General features: G+C 41.4%; 2 protein-coding genes across 2 annotated transcripts; one reads left to right on the forward strand and one right to left on the reverse strand.

The window, feature by feature from the left end:
• Positions 1-1,059: 1,059 nt before the first annotated feature.
• LOC128603901 (pannexin-1-like) lies at positions 1,060-8,786 on the reverse strand. Its single transcript, XM_053618666.1, has 7 exons — positions 8,712-8,786; positions 4,647-4,766; positions 3,593-3,720; positions 3,319-3,512; positions 2,980-3,185; positions 2,550-2,860; positions 1,060-2,187 (listed from the first exon to the last, which is right to left on the reverse strand). Exons 2-7 carry the CDS (start codon positions 4,711-4,713, stop codon positions 2,077-2,079), a joined length of 1,017 nt encoding a protein of 338 aa, XP_053474641.1. The 5' UTR covers positions 4,714-4,766; positions 8,712-8,786; the 3' UTR covers positions 1,060-2,076.
• A 5,111-nt stretch (positions 8,787-13,897) lies between these two features.
• lig3 (ligase III, DNA, ATP-dependent) lies at positions 13,898-22,572 on the forward strand. The gene is made up of 21 exons (XM_053618418.1): positions 13,898-14,033; positions 14,701-15,256; positions 15,348-15,476; positions 15,998-16,210; positions 16,331-16,482; positions 16,564-16,730; positions 16,849-16,926; positions 17,112-17,280; positions 17,475-17,630; positions 17,718-17,849; positions 17,935-18,014; positions 18,099-18,186; positions 18,460-18,537; positions 18,661-18,784; positions 19,055-19,197; positions 19,294-19,368; positions 19,741-19,887; positions 20,424-20,574; positions 20,804-20,898; positions 21,032-21,115; positions 21,580-22,572. The coding sequence occupies exons 2-21, from the start codon at positions 14,749-14,751 to the stop codon at positions 21,811-21,813; spliced, it is 3,003 nt and encodes a 1,000-aa protein (XP_053474393.1). The 5' UTR covers positions 13,898-14,033; positions 14,701-14,748; the 3' UTR covers positions 21,814-22,572.
• Positions 22,573-22,608: the final 36 nt, after the last annotated feature.

The raw sequence follows: 22,608 nt of genomic DNA on the forward strand, positions 1-22,608 counted from the left end.
TTCATACACTACGGACACTTTAGACACGCCAATCAGCCTACCATGGATGTCTTTGGACTGGGGGAGGAGACCGGGGTACCCGGAGGAAACCCCCGCATCACTGGGAGAACATGCAAACTCTGCACACACACGGCCACTGTGGGAATCGAACCCCCGACCCTGGAGGTGTGAATCGAACGTGCTAACCACTTTTTTAATAAATAAATTAAAAGAATTATTTGTACAGCATTGTATAAATATTCCAAGATGCTTTAGTGATTTACTCTCATTCACTAGACTGGCTCATGAGTTCACAGGTTCCTGTGATTTTGATTTATTTATTATTATTATTATTGTTTAAGCTCTTTAATGGCAAATTAAGCAAGATAATTAAAAAGTGATGTTTTCATTCTTTAAAAAAAAACTATTAGTAATCCCCGTCTGAAAAACCAAGTTTTATTTACTCCTGTATTTATTTATATCTCGTTATCCTTTATCACGGCTTGGGTTAGAAACATCCGGATTTCATCAGTTATACTGTATCTAGGACACCGGTACATCTATGGGTAACTACAACACGACACTTTTATTTAACGCATAACCAAAATGCTTTCACTGGACCTTCAGATTCCTGAAACATTTAGGAAGTGGATTGTTTATTTACAATAAACCTCATAAGCTACTGTCAGATATTCAGATGTTCTTTATAAACTGTGTCAGTAAAATCACATGACTCTATATTCAGATCTAGGAATCTTAATTTTTAGACACATTTTCATATTTATTCCTATTATCTGTTCAGAAGGATATTAAAGAGGAACATTTACAGATTGTTAGACTTCAGTTTTATAAAAGGGATATTTTCAATCACGGTCGTTAGCTGTTGTAAAATCCTTTAAGTGATGTGACTGCCTGAAAATAACTCTTCTCCAGGTTTAAAACCAATGAAACTATGAAACTCTGACAGTTCTGTGACTCCAAATCACAGGTTTATATTACTGTGCTCTTTCTAATGCTTTATCATCTCTATAGCAACAGCATCATTAATTGGGGTTTGTAGGAAAGATGCTAATTAACTGGTTTACAACAAAGAAAAACACTTATGTAGGATACTATTATTTTAATTCCTATGGAAGGAGTCTCCAGTGTCAGTCAGGATAGAGGAGTGTAAGCCTTGCAGATTTGTTTTATGACTTTCAAAAGAAAAAGGCAGCGGGTGAAGGAACAACCATTCATAGCTGCTATAACGTATGTGAACAGGTTTCAGTCGTTCTGCAATATAACATTTTTTAATCAAAAATTGCAGTTGTGGGAAGAAAAAAATAAACATCAGGGTGGTAAAATAGTAACCATAACAAAACCACCCCATCACAGTTTATTTCTTATACAGCAAAATACTAAACAAAATCAAACGAATGAAAGTTAATGCATGTGCCAACAAACCGTCGTTTAAGCGGTTAAAACACTTGATAAAACACTCAAGCACTTTTCTATATTTCCTCCCTCGCCCAGACATCATCTTGGGTTGATTATGTTCCAGTCTTGGATAAGAGTTTAACATGTTCATGTTTATTCAAAACACTACTAGACCTCTTGCTCTTCAGACGCAAAGAACTACGAAACTCGAACACTGGGCAGAAATATCCACCTTGTGGCAGTGTGATCTCTATGTCTTTAACCATGGCATGTTTGTTGGTGCTGGTCTGCTTTGAGTTTTTCAGAAACTGCTGATCTCATGGGATTTTCACTCACGGCAGTCTCTAGAGTTTACACAGAGTGGTGCGAAAACCAAAAAACATCCCGTCAGTGGAGGGCCTACACGCTGAAACACCATGTTGATGAGAGAGATCAGAGGAGAATGAGCAGACTGGTTTGAGCTGACAGGAAATCTGTATTAACTCAATCACACTTTACAACTGTCGTGAGCAGAAAAGCATCTCATAATGCAAAACACATCAAACATTGAGGTGGATGAACTACAACAGCAGTAGACTACATCAGGTTCCACACCCGTAAGACAAGAACAGGAGTCTGAGGCTTTCAGGGGAACACTAAAAGACAGACTGAGCACCACTGCTTCATCTGACCCTCAGGCTTTCACTTTTTCTCCACCCCACTGGTGGTGGTCCTCAATTGTCCAAGAGGGCTCAAGTGGCCCAGCAGGACAGAATAGCCAGCAGTCTCTCCCACAATCAGTGAGTCCAATACCTGTACATTCGCACCAAAACATGCTGGTTATAAGCAGAAACTCGCAGGACACATGGTGTGGATCAGCTATCTGTGAGCAAATGTCATTAACTAAATTTTTTTTTAAGACAATTTTTTCATTCAACAGTTCATGTTGCATTCTTGTCTCCAAATATAATACAGGTGATGGCAAGAAATAAAGCAACTGATCTCATGAAACTAAAATCGTTTCTATTTTAATGTTAAACTATGGAATGTTCTTAAATCCCTGCCCCCCCATACCAAAGTCTTCCCATTTCAGAGTCATCATTGTAAACAAATCATAATGTAAATAAAGTTTCATTAATAAACAATTTATCTGTGCATCGTGTTACGGAACAGACCTGCACATATTTAAAGCTCTTGAGCTCACTCAGGTTCTCCTCTAGGAACAGCAGGTAGATGCTGAGATCCTCAAAGCGGCTAAAGTTGTCAGACAGGCCCTGGGCGCAGCTGAAGGCAGGCAGGCGCTCGTATGGTTGTAGCAACTGCCTTTGCTGCCTCGGCCAGGCACATAGGCATGCTGTGTGGATCACTAAAAACACGAGGAGGATCATGTACACACAGACATTAACGCAGCTGAAGACTTGGAACACGCCCACGGACACCAGCTTACATGGCACCGGAGGGTACGCGCTCCGATTCAGGACAACACCTGAGAACACTCAGATTAGCGATTAAACGCTCGTAGGGACTGACATGACAGCATGCAATCCATGTACACTGGAATCCATCAGTCATGAAGGACCTCCATGCTATAAAGGTCTGACATACCAGTGTGCAATTCACAGGAGAAGTGGTCAATCTGAGACAGGTTGAAGATGTAGTACAGCAGAAAGCTGCAAGCCAGGATTAACGTGGATAGCGTGAGAAGCAGAAATAGCAGGTACTTCCACGCCAGTGCGTATGTTTCCCTTTTTTTTAACAGAAACTGTTCCGCCAAAGGGTACTTCACACAGCCCTCCGCCTCCTGCAGATTACTGTCACACACACACTCATGAAGACTAAAAGGCATAAAGTCTTTGGTTACGAACTGGGTTTTTTTTTTAGTTTTGCTAACGGATCATATTCTAACCTGGTTCTTAAGAATTTCTTCCACAGGTGCACAATTACCTGCAGAAATCCTTGGCGGTTTTCTGGGCGTCGGGGTCGCTGGAGGCGAGGAGAATCACGTGGTTGTAGCAGTGCTCCAGCTCCTCCATGATGAAGCCGAGGTCCGAGGAGAGCTGAGGAGCAGCAGTGAAGCGCCAGAACAGCGTGGGAATGTACACGACCACAGCCAGCAACAGAAGAATGTAAGGAAAGTACTAGAATGCAACACAAAATGTGTCAGGAAGTCACAGTGATTAGAGCAGAAGTTCGGCTTTGGAGTTTAACGTTGGGTTACCTTATGCAGCAACAGAGGGTAGCCGTTCTCTGTACTTTGCCATCCAGCAGCAACCCAGCAGAAAGAATCGACGTACAGTGCCTGGCGCGGGGTGAAGTTAGCGGGCGGGAAACAGCTAATCTGTGAATCTAAGAGCAGAAAAGAGTTGACTATTTAATCCACATTTATCAGTGTCTATACCTTGCAAGCAAGCACTGCAGGAACGGTAGCAACGTTTGGAAGACCCAGTGAAGAACAGGGACATCTGCTGAAGCTCACTGGTGTAACCTAGATGCTGTTAGGGTTTAGAAGTCCACAAAGGAGCGGTGTGCATCCGGACACTCGACTTATTAACCGTTCAATTACAATCGTTCCGTTCATAATCATCACCTCAAACTAAATCCAAACTACCTGCTGACATAAATCTCAATATCTCTGTTCCTTCACTGGTTAAAAAGGCTGAAATACGTAGATTTAAATGTGACACATTATAGATTAAAATAGATATTTTTGAAAGACTCATCATAAATAGTAAAAATAGCATAAACTATTTTAAGTAGTATTATTGCTTCACCTGTAAATGACTAATATGCAGTGATTTACAGGCAAACATTTAAAAGCTGTGTGTATTTTATACAATCACAGCCATACTCATCCTCCTATTGCCATAAACCAACTTTCCCTCCAAAATTTAAACAATGTACTAAAACCTCTGTAGAGTAAATCTTACATTAATTAATATTGTTGATCTGCTTTCACAAATAAAATGGTGAGTAAAATTAAACTAGTCACTAATGACTGGTCAAAAACGTACAATGCCTTAAATTTGACCTCCTGCCGGTCTAAACCCCGCCCCCACTTTCCCAGAGTGATTTTCCGCTCAAATTTGAACTGGCCAATCAGAAAAACTCCTACGCTGAGGTAACTTTAACCGATCAGGAGAGTAGAGGCTCAGAAACACACACATATGCATGTAAATTAATCAGTAATGTGAGAACCAAGCAAGTTTTTTTCTTTTTTTTTTTTTTAGCAAAAATGATTATGAATACACAAACACACACACACACACACTCACCTTGGACACTTCCTTGGCAAAGGAGATGAGAAGCAGAGGAAGCCCCACCGCGACAGAAGTAACCCATTTATCTGTGGCCAGTATCACGCGCACCCCTCTGTATGTCCCCTCGGTGGGTTTCTTCATCAGAAAATGAGAAAACATGTTTTATCTACTGTTATTACAGCGAGAGCTAATGTTATCGGTTATAGATACAGCGAGAGCTAATGTTACCGGTTATAGATACAGCGAGAGCTAATGTTATCGGTTATAGATACAGCGAGAGCTAATGTTATCGGTCGGTTATAGATACAGCGAGAGCTAATGTTATCGGTTATAGATACAGCGAGAGCTAATGTTATCGGTTATAGATACAGCAAGAACTAATGCACTGCAATACAGAGCTGTGAAGTTAATCAGACATGGGCGTAACCACGCATTCTTTAAGGGGGGGTCGTGTCACCCCAATGTTGAGGAAATCCCATCCCCCCCCCCCAAAAATATATATAGTACAAAATATTTTCTATATGTCCCCGTTTAATCAACCCTGCCAACAGATCTGTCTTTTCTACATCTATTCTATTTATTTGTCTATTCTCTTTTAATATATTTCCGTTTGTTAAGGAAAATAGGTGTGACCCCCACTCCAATTGTACACTTGGTTGCGCCCATACTCAACGCAAGTTCCTTGCTATATTAGCCGCTCAGTCTGTAAGAAATGGAGACAGCAGCCAAGTGTAGAAAAGTGCAGCAGAACATACGAACTTTTTTCCAGACAGTCAGTAACTAGATACCTAAATAGTAGGTCACCTTAGATTAGTATAGAAGTCATCATACCATGGCTTAGTTTGTTCTTAATAATGTCAATTAACTTTTGATATTTTCAAACCGGTGAAGAAGGCTAGGCAAACGTCACTTCCGGTTTTGACCATTAACGGTACATTCACTTGTATATCCTCCCGCCGAGTTCACTATGAGGATAGCAGCGTTTCATTCCTTTACATTTGGGCTAAGGACAACTAAGTGATTTCACAAATATAAGCTAAACAACATGATGACATTAACATAATAAATGACACCAGTTACACAAACAGAATATTCAGTTAATCAAATTAAAGTGATCATCTGAGCCAGTCTTTGCTCTTCTGGGGAAATAATGGAACCTGGTCACAGTGCAGGCAGCACAGCATTGCTTGGAAGCATCCGTGGGGAAATTGTATTTACAACATATATAGTGTTGAATTTAATTTCATAGGTAACCATTCTTTGTGAGTTTGTTTAACAGTCGTGATTGCGTGTTTAAATGTTAGCGTGTGTGGTTCAAGGTTATAATCGAAAACGAACGAAAACTAGGAATGGCGAAAAAGAATATAGTCATTAACTGAAATCGAAATAAAAACGAGGCATTACCCCCCCAAAAAAAAAACCTAAAAGTATTGTCTGTTTGCAAAACTAACTAAAATAAAATACAATTATAGAGTAAATGTCCTTAGTTTTCGTCTTTGTCAATATCTTTCAGACTTGACATTTCCGACTGGGAAGCCGGAAATTACGACATTACATGTCAAATTGAACACAGCTCCTCTCCTGGCAGCATGGCGGTACCGGAAGTCGAAAGAAAGCGGTAATAAGATAATGTCTCTGTCAATGTCTGTCAGGGCGAGCAAGTAGGGCATCGCTCATAAATATCTATTAGGCTCTTATGAGGGCCACCTTTGATTATGGCTGCCTAGCATACATGTCTTCATTACAATCAAATCTTAAAAAGCTCAATGTGAAACAGGCACAGGCATGCCAGATCTGTACTAGAGCATTAAACCACCAGTGACCGCATTACAGGTTGAGACAGGAGAGATGCCGTTGTGTATCAGGAGGGTTAAGATCATGCTGGCATATTGGGTAAATGTACAAGGGCATAGCAGGGTGCACCCCACGAAAGTCATCTTACAAGAATGCTCAGGAATTCTATAGGACTAACTTTAATAGCTTTGGATGGTTTGGAAATGCAAAGGCACAAAGCGCAGGTCTCAGTGAGCTAAAAGTAAGCCCCATTGTGACGATACCAAGTGTACCACCCTGGAGATTCATAAAACCATCTGAAGATACAAAATTACAACAAATATTAAGAGAATTCTAAAATAGTGCCACAAGGGATAATAATTCAAAACTATATGGACCAGTATCAGGATAAATTACTCATATACAGATGGTTCCAAACAACCTGAGACAGGCTGCACTGGTGAGGCCTTTTTCATTCCTCGGTTTGAAGTAGCAGTCAAAAAAAAGGCCGACCGATCATTTATCAGTGTACACTGCAGAATTATTAGGAGTCCTATTGGCATTGCAGTGGTTGGAAAAAAATAATCAGAACCAAGATGTCGCTATAGCCTCTGACAGTCTGTCAGCACGATCAAGCATACAGTCAAGGAAAACAAGACATTGTTTACCAAATTCTTTATCTGCTTCTCATACTTCATACTAAGGGGCTAAATGTTTCCTTCTTCTGGGTTCCAGCCCATGTAGGGATAGAAGGAAATGAAACTGATATACTGGCAAAGAGATTGATATAACATGAAACAGCCGATATACAAGTACCATTAAGTAGAGCAGATCAAAACCATTATAAAAAGGGAAACGCATATAAAATATGGCAGGAATACTGGGACACAGCTCACACCAGACGACATCTACATACCATACAAAAACAAGCAGGCATGAGTGAGGCAGGGCAGAAACCCAAAGGAAGAGATGAGAATTACGCGTCTTAGAATAGGTCATGATGGCTTAAATCTAGCATTAAACAGAATAGGAAAAACACCCCACTGGACTCTGCACACACAGCAGTACACAAGAGACGGTAAAACACATTCTGTTAGACTGCAAAAGGTATGGGGAAGAAAGAACTGAGCTAGAGATGCAGACTGGAAAACAAAACCTGACACTAGAGAACTTGCTGGGGAAAACATCTGGGAAAATGCACCGCCCTAAAAAATTCTGGGTTAAATGAGACACTCAATCTAGTTGGAATATCTAGTATATAGTTATTCATCACTTTATTCTCTTTTATTTATGTAGTATTGTTTCTGTATTATTATTTTTCCATTTGATTTTCTCTGCCAATCTACTGCCCACCCTCCAGTCCAGTAGGTGGCGGTAATACACCGTTAACTGGTTTGCCAACGGCCATTAAACCAAAAAGACGACGAAGATGCAGATTTGGGCGTGGCCTGTAGCACTACTTTTGAGCTCATGTGGGCCATTTGTTTTGTTGCAGTTACTCGTGGCCTGTAGAATCAATGTGTGGTAAAACTTACCATTCAGATCTTGCAGTACTGGGCACTTTAGGAAAGTAATAATAATAAAATAACATTAATAGTAATAACCTTCCTCAAAGTGACTTGTAGAGCGCACAGTGGAAATGGTCTGTGAACACGTGCTGATTACACGTGCAGAACGATCAACCAACACGTGCAGCCCTAACCGACTGAACAAGTGAGAACGACTCAAATGATTCAAGATGATTCTGAAACGGTTCATTTAAGAAATCATTACCAAAGCCGCTTATCCTTTTTCGATGGTTTTAATGAAGGAACTGAATCAGTTGAACCGACTCTCCATTTAAGCAAATCACCCAGTAAGCCAACGCCGACGAGATTTAAAAACTTAATATTTTTGATGCATTCAAACGAATTGGACACGAATTTATACTTCCAATACATTTAACTAACTAAAAAAAAAAAAAAAAAAAAACCCTACAATCGGTCTGATTAGCTTCAAATGCTCAGAGACGAAAAGGAGACACGAATTTGCTTGAGAGAAACTTAACGGATTGAGATTATTTTATTCACACACAAAAAAGAACAATACTCGCTAAAATAATAATAATAATAATAATAATAATAGTTACCGCAAAAAAGTGACAAATTACCTCCTTAAAAATAGTTTACCGCCTTAAAATGCATGTGTTGTCGCAATGCAACTCATCTGTCAGCAAACTGTCAAAGTTAACCAAAATCTAAGAGAAATTTTGAGAGTAATATCAAATACATATTAATATTGAGATTAATATTATATAAAATGAGTTACCTGACATGGATGCATCCAAGATGTCCACCGATGAAAAAAAGAACACAATCATCCTTGTGAGGGAAACTTAACGGCGCGCGGAAGTGACGTAGGCAGTAATGTAATTGGTTGATAGTTAATACATTGTGTTGAGAACGTGTGATTCCATATGAATAATTAAATGTTGAGCCAACTTGTTTAAATGACAATAAAACTAAATCGGCTATTAATTTGATCAACTGAATAAAGTAAGTTGAACTTACTAAAGTCAATAAATATTTTTACAGAGTACTTTCAGTGTGGACTATATAAAGAGACTTTTTATAGAGATGTTTGCGAGATTAAAGAGATTTTTGTGTGAGATTTTAACCAAATAACCTTTTTGTCTAAGTCATGTTTTAAGCTATTTTTTTAACCTTAGCGGTTTCAAAGTGCTTTACACTGGTTCTCATTCTGACACACCAAGGTTATAATCGAAAACGAACGAAAACTAGGAGTGAAAAAACCTAGTTGTTAACTGAAATCGAAATAAAAACGAGGTATTACCAAAAAAACGACAACTAACTAAAACTGTATTGTCTGTTTGCAAAACTAACTAAAATAAAATACAATTATAGAGTAAATGTCCTTAGTTTTTGTCATTGTCAATATCTTTGAGAGTTGACATTTCTGACTGGGAAGCCGGAAATTACGACATTTCATGTCAAATTGAACACAGTATAGCTCCTCTCACACCATGCTCCTCTCCTGGCATCTGGCGGTACCGGAAGTTGGAAGAAAGCGGCAGAGTCCTATTTGGGATTACTTTATATATGACTGTGTGTCAGATAAAAGCAAGTGTCCTGCAGTGGAAGGTGGTGAAATATGTGGACAATTTATTAAAGGGAAAAATCCCACGAATTTGAAAGTACATTTGAGAAGCGCGCACAAGGAGGCTAAACTAGTTTACCTTAATAAGGTAAAGGAGAACGCCACGCCCCCCTCCCCCGAAACAGAAGCTGACCCCGGTACAGGGCTAGACAGCATGACGGAGACTACCGCAGGACAGAGAACACTACAGCAGTGCTTTCACCGGAGAACCGGTAGCTGTTGGTTAGTAAATACACAGGAACACCACAAGCGGCAGGAAGCGCTGGTTCATATGTTTATTGATACTGGGATGTCTACACAACTGTGTGAGTCGATTGCCTTAAAAAATTTCTCCACTTTACTCGAACCAAAGTTCAAAACACCTGGAGCTGCAAGAGTCAGTAGCCTTATTGGGGCTAAGATGGATATGGCAAAGCAGAAATGAAAAGAGATCATTAAAAATGTGAGGAGGCTGAACCTATGTGTAGATGGTTGGAGCAAGAGAGGATTAACAGAATCTTTCATGGGTGTGTCAGTTTATTTGTGCCCATATGTACATTTTATGTACTGGTGTTATTGTTGAATACATATTTCTAAAATTGTATGATGTTTTTGTTGAGTTTTTATTACACAATACTTTTTCTGGCCTTGACAAATAACCCATATTACAAAACACTAAAACTAAGCATTTTCAAAAAAAAAAAAAAAACTAACTAAACTAGCAAACCCACTTTAAAAAACTAAACTGAAATTTGAAAACATAATGTCAAAACTAGATAAAAAATAAAAACTAATAAAAATGCTAAACTATAATAACCTTGACACACACTCTCCCACCAATGGTAGCAGAGCTGAGCAACTTGGGATTCAGTGTCTTGCCCAAGGATTCCCTCCACAGTTATGTCTGGTATCTGACAGATACCTGTATCTGATAAATCTCTCCAATGCGAGCAGATGATTATCAGCACAGTGTAACAGAATGTTCTATTATGGACAGAGAAACAGTTATATTCTGCTTGTTCAAATTTATCATTAAAGTCTGGCATCATGCACAGAAAGTTTACACTGTATTATTCACATCCACAACAGAATTCTGGAGTTGATCAATAGAGGAAAGAAGAAGCAGGTGAGAACAGCATTAAAACTAAAAGAACCTGAACAGAAGATTTGAGATTTTTTTTTTTTAATCAGTAGAAAGAAGAGACAAACAAGCTAGTACCGGATAAAAACCGGTTTCTTCAAAAGACCAGCAACAGAATGTTTTTTTAAAATAATAATTATTGAATTATTATTGAATTTATTATTATTATTATTATATAACCCTCTCCTGATTGATATTTTTCAACAACGAGATCCCATCCATACCTACTTTGTAATCTCTTTGCGGGCTATGGTTTTTCAAATTGGATGTTACCAAGACAATGTCAGGGGGAAAAAAAAATCCTTCTTCTTCTTCTTTTGGTTTTAATGGCAGTTGGCAAACCAACTTTAGGTGCTTTACCGCCACTTACTGGACAGGAGTGTGGGCAACAGATTGGCAGGAAAACAAAAAAAAAAGTAATAATTTATAACTATATATACTAGATATTCATACTAAATTACTAAAGTCTCTCACTTATCCAAATATTTTTCAGATAATTAATTAGAGGACGGTGCACTTTTCCAGATGTTTTTCCCAGATAGTTCTTTAGCGTCATGTTTTGCTTTCCAATTTGCATATCTAGGTCAGTTCTTTTGTCCTCATATCTTTTGAAGTCTAACAGAATGTGTTTTACTGTCTCTTGTGTATTGCAGAGGCTGCAGAGTCCAATAGGGTGTTTTCCTATTCTGTGTAATATTAGATTTAAGCCAACATGACCTATTCTAAAACACATAATTATCATCTCTTCTTTTGGGTTCCTGCCCTGCCTCATACTCACGCCTACTTGTTCAGGAAAATCCTCTAGGAACAGATGTACTTTATTTGCAGTTAATCAGTGAGGTGTATACTAATTTGTATTTAACATGAGTTTGAAAGTGATTGGTTGATTCTGAACACTGCAACATTCCCAATTATAAAAGAGTATGCACACTTGTACAAGCTGGGTACTGGAAGTGTTTTATTATTATTATTATTATTATTATTATTTTCCCTAAAATGATTCTTATTGTTTTCACTTTAATTAATAGGTTAAAATTTCACAATAAAGGTAGGTTTTGACATTTCATTTTTTTAACATCACAAAAACCTGCCATTTTTACAGGCGTGTGTAGACTTCTTATATCCACTGTATATTCAGAACTATATTTTGAGACTGTCTGCTAAGACTGGGGTTTGAGCACCCTCAAGGGGTGGAGTTAAGTCCAAATACCATTTTCCTCCATATTTTCTCTCTAATTTAGTCTTAGCCAATTTCCACCCAGCAGTCAGGTCTCCTCTATCATGCAACAAACCAGCTAATGGTCATACTAAATTCAGGCAAAATCCATGCAGCCTATCAAAATCATTATTTCACATTTTCAGGAAAATGCAATTCCTGAAATTCAACAACTGTCTGAAACTTGGCTGACCCCAATGGTCATTATTCAGCCAAACATCCAGTATGCTGGGGTCACCTCCAGGGTTAGGGTTACCTATTCAGCTGGGACTGACCTAATGGGTAATGGGCACAGATACAAAGGGGGATAGAGCTTTTTCAGTTGTTGCCTCTCGTTTATGGAATCAAATGCCACTGGACATCCGCCTTGCACCTTCTTTTACCACTTTTGAATAGAGGCTTAAACCATATCTCTTCTCCCAGGCGTTTAAATCAAATTTTTACTATTGTCTATGGTCTCTTATTATTTGGTTTTATTCTGTTTTACTTTCCTTGCTCTGTTCAGCACTTTGGTCAGCTTTGCTGTATGAAATGTGCTATTTAAATAAAATGTACTTACTTACTTACTTACACAGATGGCTCATAAGTAACTTCAACAACAGATGAAACCCTGGTCTGTTCAGTCAGAATGAGGCTATCAGCAACACAGTCTGTTGAATGCTGTGTCATCAATAACAGTGACGAGCAAACAGCTGAATCACCTGTTTGTTCAGCGTATAGAATGACAGTTGTTTTAAGAAGTCTCCTCTTTTTTTTTTAAATATGAAATTATTTCACCATGGTCATTTCTATTGGTTGTTTTTCTATTAGCATCTGCACTTCTGTAGTCAGTTTAGCCAATTTGGTTTTGTACCACTGTGTGGTGGACCCCTTGTGTTTGGTGTGAAACTGTAAACACTACACTGTAGCCAGACAGACGTCATATCCTCCATACATCTTTTATACCGCTTATCCTTCCTTCAGGGTCACGGGGAAACCTGGAACCTATCACAGGGAGCATGGGGCACAAGGCGGGTACACCCTGGACAGGGTGCCAATCCATCGCAGGGTGTGCCCACATACACATTCACACACCCATTCATACACTACGGACACTTTGGACACGCCAATCAGCCTACCATGCATGTCTTTGGACTGGGGGAGGAAACCGGAGTACCTGGAGGAAACCCCCGCAGCACGGGGAGAACATACAAACTCCGCACACACAGGGCCATGGTGGGAATCAAATCCCCGACCCTGGAGGTGTGAGGCGAACGACTAAGCCACCGTGCGCCATATCCTAATAAAATTGAATAAAATGGACAGTACGCTACTGAAAAATCCAGAACATTACATCAATTACAGCATGGACGAGTTGTTTTTGACAAAACAACACAACAGTAAGGCAATTACCTCCAAAATGTATTGATCAATTTAGACATAAGGATGCTGCAAAATCCATCTGTAAGTCCATCTGTTTGACCAATTGACCATGTGTTTTTGGAGATGGTAGCTCAGTCTAAACTGGATTTCTCATTAGGAAAATTTTGGCAGTACTCAGGTTTGTTTGTGGCTTAAAGGCAGTAGTACATTTTATTCATGGTTATTAATTTATTAACAGAATGATCTATTCTGACCATGCAAATTGGTGGTGAGTTTAATATCTGGACCATAAACATTAAAACAGTACCAGTGGCTAACCCATCCGCCATATTGGAAGCGTCCAGGCTGCCATATAACTCCATATGTGCATGTTATCCTGGTCTACTCTGATTTATTTATTTTTAAATCAACTGTAAATGGCTTCATGTTGAATCAAAATTTTCCACAAATTTGCCTTTTTACATTCACGACAAATGTCTACACACAGAAAAAGATTTAAATATCACTTAATATATGTAATGACTGCTTGGAAAGCAATTACATTTTGATTAAATTTATGACTAGACATCTGCCTTTTTTTGTCGGCCAAAAATAATTCTACGCATGCGCAGTGCACAGGAAGCGCAGGCAAACAAAGAGGAAGCGCGTGTGCTTGACTTAAAGGGGGACGCGGTGTGCAGCGAGCACAATTGTTTGCTTCGGTACGCCATTTCAAACAAACAAAAAGAGAAGAAAATCGGAATTAGGACGAGAAGAGAACACAAATACCGAGGAGGTAAGACGGGTGGTTTGTTTTAGAGCCGGTATGAGCATGTACATTACCTGCCTTAGCTGACAATCAAGTCAGCTTTAGCTGCAGCAGTTAGCAGTGCCCTCAGGCTGAATCCTAAGTGCTCCTGTACTCCCTATACAAGTGCACTAGGATAGTACAATATGATGACTTAGGCACCCTATGTTGCGCACTTGATATACAATACGTGGATATTCTGGATGATACCTAATACTGGAGTCGCGATATGGTGTGTAACAAGTTAGTTAAGCAGGCTAGCTTCATTGTCGTGGTTCCAGTGAACAATATGTTCTTGTTGTATGATTGAACTGCTTTTACATTTTTACTCACCTTATTATAAATCGAATTGAGTTAGCTTTGTTAGCTAACGTCTTTTACTTTGCAAGATCCAGCGTCCTCTGTGAAGTTATTCAAATTCAGACACTATATATATTTAAAAAAAAAATAATAATTCAAAAGTATAGTGGCTGCTGTTATTTGTGAGTTAAAGTTTACTTTGTATCTTAGTATTGTTATTATTAAATGCAGAATTTCAGTCTTAAGGTTCAATTGCAAACACTTCCTGTTTATTCGTGTGACGTCATCACGCTGAAGTAAAGATGCCACGTGAACTTAATGCTGATGTTGATTTTATGTTTATCCTGTCCTCTAGATATCACACTGCCCTCTGTAAGATGCCCCACCTTCCAATGTAACCCGGATGCATGGGCTCGGCTTTTGCAAGGCAGCAAGAACCCTCTGCAGGACTTCCCGTCTGTGCCAGACACAAAGCACGTGTCCGCTCCTCCTGCAGTACTGTTGCCCTCTGATCCACGCTTGGGGCTTTGCCTTGTCAGCGAGACCGCCGTCGAGACGCTTCGGTCTCTCATCTCAGGCTTTCCTTGCCGTCTCTCGGGCCACGTGGCAGGACGAGCGGACGACCATGGCTGAGCAGAGATTCTGTGTGGAGTATGCCAAGCGAGGCCAGGCAGGCTGCAAAAAATGCAAGGAGAGGATCATGAAGGGGCTGGTGCGCATCGGGAAGATTGTGCCCAACCCGTTCAGCGAGTCTGCAGGAGAGATGAAGGAGTGGTATCACGTCAAGTGCATCTTCGAAAAGCTGGAGCGTGCGCGGGCCACCACCAAGAAGATCGAGGACATTACTGACCTGGAGGGCTGGGAAGAATTGCAGGATGAGGAAAAAGAGCTGATCAATAAGCTTGTTGCAGGTATGAAGGGGGTTGGGGGTGCAGGGGATCCACTCGGTGATGCTGTTTGAATGCTTAAATCGTCCACTCTCTGTCTCTCTTGTCTGATAAGAACTGGCTGCTAAGGCTAACGCAAGTCCAAAGAAGAAGGTGCAGGCCAAGTTAAACACCAGCGGCCAGTTATCAGCTCCTCCTGCTGATCCGACGGTGAACGCGCCACGCAAGTTTTCCGGCTTCACAGGTATTCACCGGAGATATGTTAATATCGGCAGCACAGTAAACTCTCGAAGAAACTCTTTAGGATGTCCTTCTGGGTGGTGACGGTAAATCCAGTTCACATTGGGCCATATCGCACTGCCTCGTTATTGATTATTTTCCAATAACAGCATGTCACACCATGTTCTAAGCTTTACATGTACTATCATATACGTCATTATAGACAATACAGTCTAACTCGCTCTTGAACCTCTGGGGTTTGGGGGGGGTTATAACTCGCCTCCACCCTGTGTGCGCAGAGTTTGCATGTTCTCCCCGTGCTTCGGGGGTTTCCTCCGGGTACTCCGGTTCCCCAGTCCAAAATACATGTGCTGTAGGGTGAATGTGTGAGTGATTATGCCCTGTGATGGATTGGCACCTTGTCCAGGGTGTCTCCTGCCTGTTCCCTGGAATAAGCTCCAGGCTCTGTTAGGCTTATTAGGTGGCTTATTTTGATACCTCAATATATCGTGCTCATAGAGTACTTATGCTGTCCGTCTTCCACAGCAACAAAGGCAGGTCCATCTTCGTCGAGTCCAGGGCCATCACCCGCAAAAGCGTCTCAGGGCAGCACGCTGTCCACTCAGTTTTGCCAGCCGGACCACAAGGACTGTCTGTTCCGCGAGTTCCGCAAGCTCTGCGCCATGGTGGCCGAGAAGTCCAGCTACAATGCAAAGACAGAGATCATCAAGGACTTCCTAAAGAAGGGTTCTGCTGGAGGTGGGAATTAGGAATAGGTCAGAAACTATGGTTTCCTTTTGTTTCAAAGAAATGCCAAAGGAGAACTAGCACAACCTCTTCTTCTGTTTCTCTCTCTCCCTCACTGTTCCTCCCACAAAGACAAGTTTAAAGGAGATCTCTACCTGACAGTGAAGCTGCTCCTCCCAGGCGTAGTGAAAAGCGTTTACAACCTCAACGACAAGCAAATTGTCAAACTCTTCAGCCGCATCCTGAACTGCAACCAGGACGAGATGGTGCGCGACCTAACACAGGTCAGTAATCCTGTAACACATTAAAAACTATACGATTTGGAGAGGGGGGAAAAACCCGTTTTAATTTTTTTGGGGTCGAAGGGAGACGTGTCCGAGACGGTGAGGATGTTTTTTGAAGCCAGCAACTCGTTTCCTCCTTCAACCAAGAGTTTGCTGACCATCCAGGAAGTGGACGCTTCGCTAACTCGCCTGGCTCAGCTCACTAAGGAAGACGAGCAGCAGGCAGAACTGGAGGACATCGCGAAAAAGTGAGCCTCGTCGTCTTGTCGGTATAGCACGTGTCTGACAACGTACAAAAATGTGTGCGTGTGGTTGCAGGATTTCTTCTTTATTTATTTAAAGAAAACTCCTTTGTTTGGATAACAGATGCACTGGGAACGACTTGAAGTGTTACATCCGTCTGGTGAAACATGATCTGAAGATTAATTCCGGTGCCAAACACGTGTAAGTATTCACTAACAACAGTTACGAAGGGATACAAAGTAATAGACGTCATCTTTTGCAACGTACTTTAATATCTCTTGCAGTGCGCTGATTGAATTCGTTAATTAATCGACCCATGCAGCAAGTTTTTGTCCCAGTCAACAGCTATTGATCCCCCCCCCCCTTTTTTTTCCTTCTCTGCACAGCCTGGATGCTTTAGACCCCAACGCCTACGACGCCTTCAAAGCCTCTCGAAACCTCGGCGACGTGATCGACAGAGTCCTGCGCAATCAGCAGGAGGCATCGAACGGCGGCGGCCCGAGGAAGCACTTGAGTGTCGAGGCCACACTTATGACCCCCGTGCAGCCCATGCTGGTTAGAGCTACTTTAAAATGTTTTAAAAGCTTTAAAAACTCGAGCTATGAATTATTAGTCTATCCAGGTGGATAATCCATAATTCAAACATTTTATTATCACCCAAGGCTCATCGTGATCCACAGTGGACTTTAATGAATTAAGCTGCGATACCTTTGAGTTTTGAGCCGTTTGTTTTTTGTTTTCTTCTCCAGGCCGAAGCCTGCAAGTCCATCGAGTACGCCATGAAGAAGTGCCCCAACGGAATGTACTCTGAGATCAAGTACGACGGCGAGCGCGTGCAAGTGCACAAGAACGGTGACCACTTCAGCTACTTCAGCCGCAGCCTCAAACCCGTGCTGCCTCACAAGGTACGCCGGATAAAATTTCGCCCTTGTAGAAACCAGCCCATTCGTTTGAATCGAACGATTGCAAGATGGATTCCTTTTCTTTCCCAGGTGGCCCATTTTAAAGACTTCATACCGCAGGCTTTTGCCAGAGGCCAGAGCATGATCCTAGACGCTGAGGTTCTTCTGATTGATACCAAGACCAGTAAGCCTCTGCCGTTCGGGACGCTGGGAGTTCACAAAGTGAGCGCTTTGCCGAGTTCTTATATTAACGTAGAGGCGTGTGATTAGCGATGTCTGTCCGTGACGTTCTGACTTTGTGTTTCAGAAAGCGGCGTTTCAAGACGCACAAGTGTGCCTGTTTGTTTTTGACTGCGTTTATTTTAACGGTGTCAGCCTCATGGACAAGTGAGTGCTTTATTAACGGCTCTGTTCGCACCTTTGATTTATTTATTTATTTATTTTTATTGAGGTCTTGTCGTGTTTTCCCAGGCCGCTTTGTGAGAGAAGAAAATTTCTTCATGATAACATGGTGGAGGTTCCGAACAGGATTCTGTTTTCGGAGATGAAGCACGTCACGGTACGTTTTCCGTTTCCTAATTATGTACGCACGTCAAGCATTTGGACATGCTGGATTGAATATGGGGGGGAAGGGGTTTCCATTTGCCTTAAAGATAAATGTAAACAGTGATGTCAATGTCCCGGTGTAAGTTTCTAAATGAAAGTTTGTTTTTCCGAACAAGCCGGATTTCCACAAGTGCCACGCAAATGCTCTTCCGTATGATTTTAAGAAGGAAAAACCAACTCGATGCCCATGATATGAGCGAGAATAAAAACAGTTGTGTTCTGACAGAGAGCTGCTGACCTGGCGGAAATGATCACGCGAGTCATCAGAGAAGGACTGGAAGGACTCGTTCTGAAAGATGTCAAGGTAAAGCGACTCACAGCGAAGAGTTAAATGTCCTGCTCACAGCCCTAATGCCAGGTAGCAGTCTGATGGTGCTGAGGTGTTGTATGCAGTACATGAGTGAGACCTGATCTCGGTATGTCGCAGGGGGCGTATGAACCTGGTAAACGTCACTGGCTGAAGGTGAAGAAAGATTACCTGAATGAAGGTGCGATGGCGGACACGGCCGATTTAGTGGTCCTGGGGGCGTTTTTCGGAACCGGCTCAAAAGGTGTGTCTACTTCAAGGTGGCATTTGTCACGTTTAAAATTCTTTCTGGAACTAGAATAATCATAATATATTATACATGCATTTAAACAAGTGCGGTTTGCAATAATTCCATGCTAGCTTATTCGTTTGAGGTTTGTGTTCACATTTATTTTCTGGCCCAGAATGTAGCTCAAGGCAATGTACACAGTAGCGTTCATATATATGGTGTCAAAATATCAAAGCCCAGCTATAGCTTTGCTGATTTACGTTTGTCCCGTTCTGTTCCACGTAGGTGGAATCATGTCCAGTTTCCTCATGGGCTGCTACGATCCCACGACAAAAAAATGGTGCACAGTGACGAAATGCTCCGGAGGCTATGACGACGCCACGCTGGCCAGGCTGCAGAAGGAGCTGGACGTCATTAAAATCGGCAAGGTAAAAAAAATAATCCCAACCTTAGCACTTCATCTCCATCGCCCTTAATTCCAATTACAGTATCCTGATGATGGGTTATTTTACTCTCTTTCACAGGATCCCAGCAAGATTCCACCCTGGCTAAAAATAGTCAAGAACTACTATCCAGATTTTCTCATCCGAGATCCTGAGGTAAAGAAAGAACACGTCAAGGATTTACACTGATCAGCCATAACATTAAAACCACCAATAGGTGACGAGGATATATTAGGCCGCAGTTGAACAGTCAGTTCTCAAAGTTGATGTGTTGAAAGCAGGAAAAATGGGTAAGCTTAAGGATCATAGCGACTTTGACATGGGTCAAATTGTGATGGCTAGACGGCAGATCTTGTGGTTGATACTTTCCAAAAGCTGTCCAAGAAAGGACAACCAGTGAATCGGCGACAGGGTCATGAGCACCCAAGGCTCATCGATGCTTTTATATTTTGAACAAACATATTTAAACATGTTAATAATGAACTCTTATTTACTTAGTTCAATTTGCAACGGTTCTCTCGTTCACAGAAAGCCCCAGTTTGGGAGATCACAGGAGCCGAGTTCTCCAAGTCGGAAATGCACACCGCTGACGGCATCTCCATCCGATTTCCGCGATGCACTCGTATGCGTGATGATAAGGACTGGAAGACGGCCACCAACCTTCCCCAGCTCAAGGTTTGGCAACTCTAAGAAGGGATGATTACTATATACATACACTATATGCCCAAAAACTATGTGGACGCCTGACCAAAACTATGGGCCTTAATATGGAGTTGGTCACCTTTTGCTGCTGTAACGACTTCCACACTTTTGAAAAGGCTTTCTGCTAGATTTCGAAACGTGGCATTCAGATTCGTCCCAAAGGTGTTCAGTAGGGTTGAGGTCAGGGCTCTGTGCAGCTCACTCAAGTTCTTCCACACCAATTTTGACGAATCGCGTCTTTACGGAGCGCGCTAGATGCAAGGAGTTCTTAAGACGTTCTAGACAGTTGTGTTTCCAACAGTTTGAGGAGGACCCACATACATGTGGTCAGGTGTCAACATACTTTTGGCCATATAGTGTACGTTAAACCAATGTAGCCTGGGACTAATATTTGTGTTTTAAGGCAAGATTTGTTCTGGGTCACGTGTAACATCTGCAATGCCATGCTATGAACAAACCTCTTGGTGAGTAGATACAAGGGTTAAATGGTCGACATGTCCATTTTGCAGGAACTTTACCGCGTTTCGAAGGAGAGGTGCGACTTTGAGGTGACCGCAAGGCCGTCTACAAGCAGCAAAGACGACAAAGGCTCGTCAGGAGGAGACAGCGGAGGCAGCTCACCGTCCACCTCCAATGGAGCAGCAAGCTCAAAGCTAGCCAGTAAGTGCATCCAATTTCCAACATTCAGTTTCAGGTTTTATAAATCCTGACTTGTGCCTGGATTTTGTTCAGTGATTACAGTTAATGCAAGTGGTTTGGCACGTTGTCATTACACCAGCCATCTCCAAGTTTAGTAGGAGGAAAATCTGTACAACCTGGCATTCGGGAACCGCCTTCATTTGTGCCATATTCCTTAAAGCTCATTAATTGAAAGGCATATTTGTTCCAGAAAATGGTCATACTCCAAAGCGAAAGCCGGCGAAACCCGTAACTCCATCCTCAGCCAAGAGGAAGCTGCCCACTGAGGAACACTGCGCAAAGAAGGTCTGCTGCATGTTGAAACTGACAATTTTTCCCCCTGCACCGTACATAGCGTGCTACAGCTTTTGCACTTTGTACAGATTTTTCCGCTGTCCTGCAGAGGTTCACTTGGGTCACTTGTTCTGACTTGTTTCAGATTAAGGTCGAAACATTTCACGGCAACGGGCAAAGCAAAGCAACCGCTTCTCCGGCTAAGGCTGCTGACCCGCAGCCTGAAAAGGTCAGTGTTCTTTTGTGCAATGAAAGAGTGAAGAAGAAGGGGGGGGGGGGGCGCGCGCATATACAACAAGAGAATCAGTCACGCACTGTAAACACCGATTCATTTTCTATAACAGTACGTGGGTGGGGGTTTGGGAGTGATTGGTGGGGGTAGAAGAGAAGCCATTGACAGAATCACCTGTTTCATAGATGTTCCATAATATCAAGTGTAACTGTAAATGGATTAAAAAGTATGACTTGTTCTTTAATTTAAAAAAAACTAAAGCAATCCCTGGCTGTGCTGTAAGAGGAATAAAACACTTCACAACGTGCTGTTACAGGGTGAAAGAAGAAAAAAAAAAAAAACACCCAGCGTGAATTTTTGTCCTACAACAGCATGCCCCTTGTGTTTTATTCCTTACTTAAAAGATCAGTTGGAAGTCATCTATGGAAAAAAAAAAAATTTAATTACATTTTTTTTTGCAGACTCTGCTGAACATCTTCACCGGCGTAAAACTGCACCTCCCAGAATCGGTGCAGGAGTTTGAGAAGCTGCGGCGCTACTTTGTGGCGTACGATGGCGATCTCGTTCCGGATTACGACGCTGCCTCTGCGACACACACGCTAGCCGAGCCCGAGGAGGGCAGCCAGGCGCAGAAAGTCAGCTCCAACTGGATCTGGCAGTGCGTAAGGAAAAGACGAGTGGTTCCTCCCTGCTGAAGGACAGAACCACCCTGATGGGGCAGCGTGCTGCTTTTGGAAACATTTCTTCTTGTGTAATAAGAAAAAAGTGGCCTTCAGACGTGTTCATTCAGGACAAACTTTATGAACTCGTGGCAGTTTACTTTTTGAAATGCTATGTTACCATGGTGTGGTAGATCAATAGCAACATTTCCAGTACAAGCTTTCCAGTACCTCCAAATCGGATCAGTTTCATGTTTTTTTTTTTTTTGTCTTTTGGATAGATTTGGTAGTTCTGGGATCATGATATTATGCAGAAGCTCAATCTTTGAGCATGTCATGTGCTGAATGTCATTTTATAGAAAACAAAACCAGCTTTCTAGAATAGGAGAGAACATAGCTTAGCCTATGCACAGCAGAACACACACCTGGGCCCCGTTCTTGGTGCATGGATTAAGTTAGCTGGATTTGTTCGTCGAGCAAGATGAGCAAGATGAGCAAAATTTTAACCTGCTCTGGAGCAGGTTAAAATTTTGATTTCTTACATTTACGATATGGACAATGAACGATTTGACGTTCTGTTTTAAAAAAAAAAAAAAAAGAGGGAGAACCAGTTTTTTGGCAAAGTGTACAGTATTACACGATGAGTCAAATTATAAACACACCAACATAAAGCAATAAAAGTCTGGGACGGTCCTAAATATTAATGCAAAACAAAAAGGTGCAGATTAAAGTGAACATTTTTTAATGCTTATTTACAACAAAACCATATTTCATGCTTTTTTAAAAAAAATAAAATCAACACTGACATTGTTTCATTAACATTTCTCACCA

Source organism: Ictalurus furcatus, chromosome 28, assembly GCF_023375685.1.
Source record: "Ictalurus furcatus strain D&B chromosome 28, Billie_1.0, whole genome shotgun sequence".
Taxonomy (NCBI): domain Eukaryota; kingdom Metazoa; phylum Chordata; class Actinopteri; order Siluriformes; family Ictaluridae; genus Ictalurus; species Ictalurus furcatus.

Coding starts and splice junctions, on each gene's coding strand:
- LOC128603901 (XM_053618666.1), bottom strand. CDS start 4,713: ATGGGTTACTTCTGTCGCGGTGGGGCTTCCTCTGCTTCTCATCTCCTT. Junction 3,513..3,592: donor ACCCTCTGTTGCTGCATAAG/GTAACCCAACGT, acceptor GTTGCATTCTAG/TACTTTCCTTACATTCTTCT. Junction 3,186..3,318: donor ACCGCCAAGGATTTCTGCAG/GTAATTGTGCAC, acceptor TGTGTGTGACAG/TAATCTGCAGGAGGCGGAGG.
- lig3 (XM_053618418.1), top strand. CDS start 14,749: ATGCATGGGCTCGGCTTTTGCAAGGCAGCAAGAACCCTCTGCAGGACT. Junction 19,369..19,740: donor TTCTCATCCGAGATCCTGAG/GTAAAGAAAGAA, acceptor TCTCGTTCACAG/AAAGCCCCAGTTTGGGAGAT. Junction 20,575..20,803: donor AGCAAGCTCAAAGCTAGCCA/GTAAGTGCATCC, acceptor TATTTGTTCCAG/AAAATGGTCATACTCCAAAG.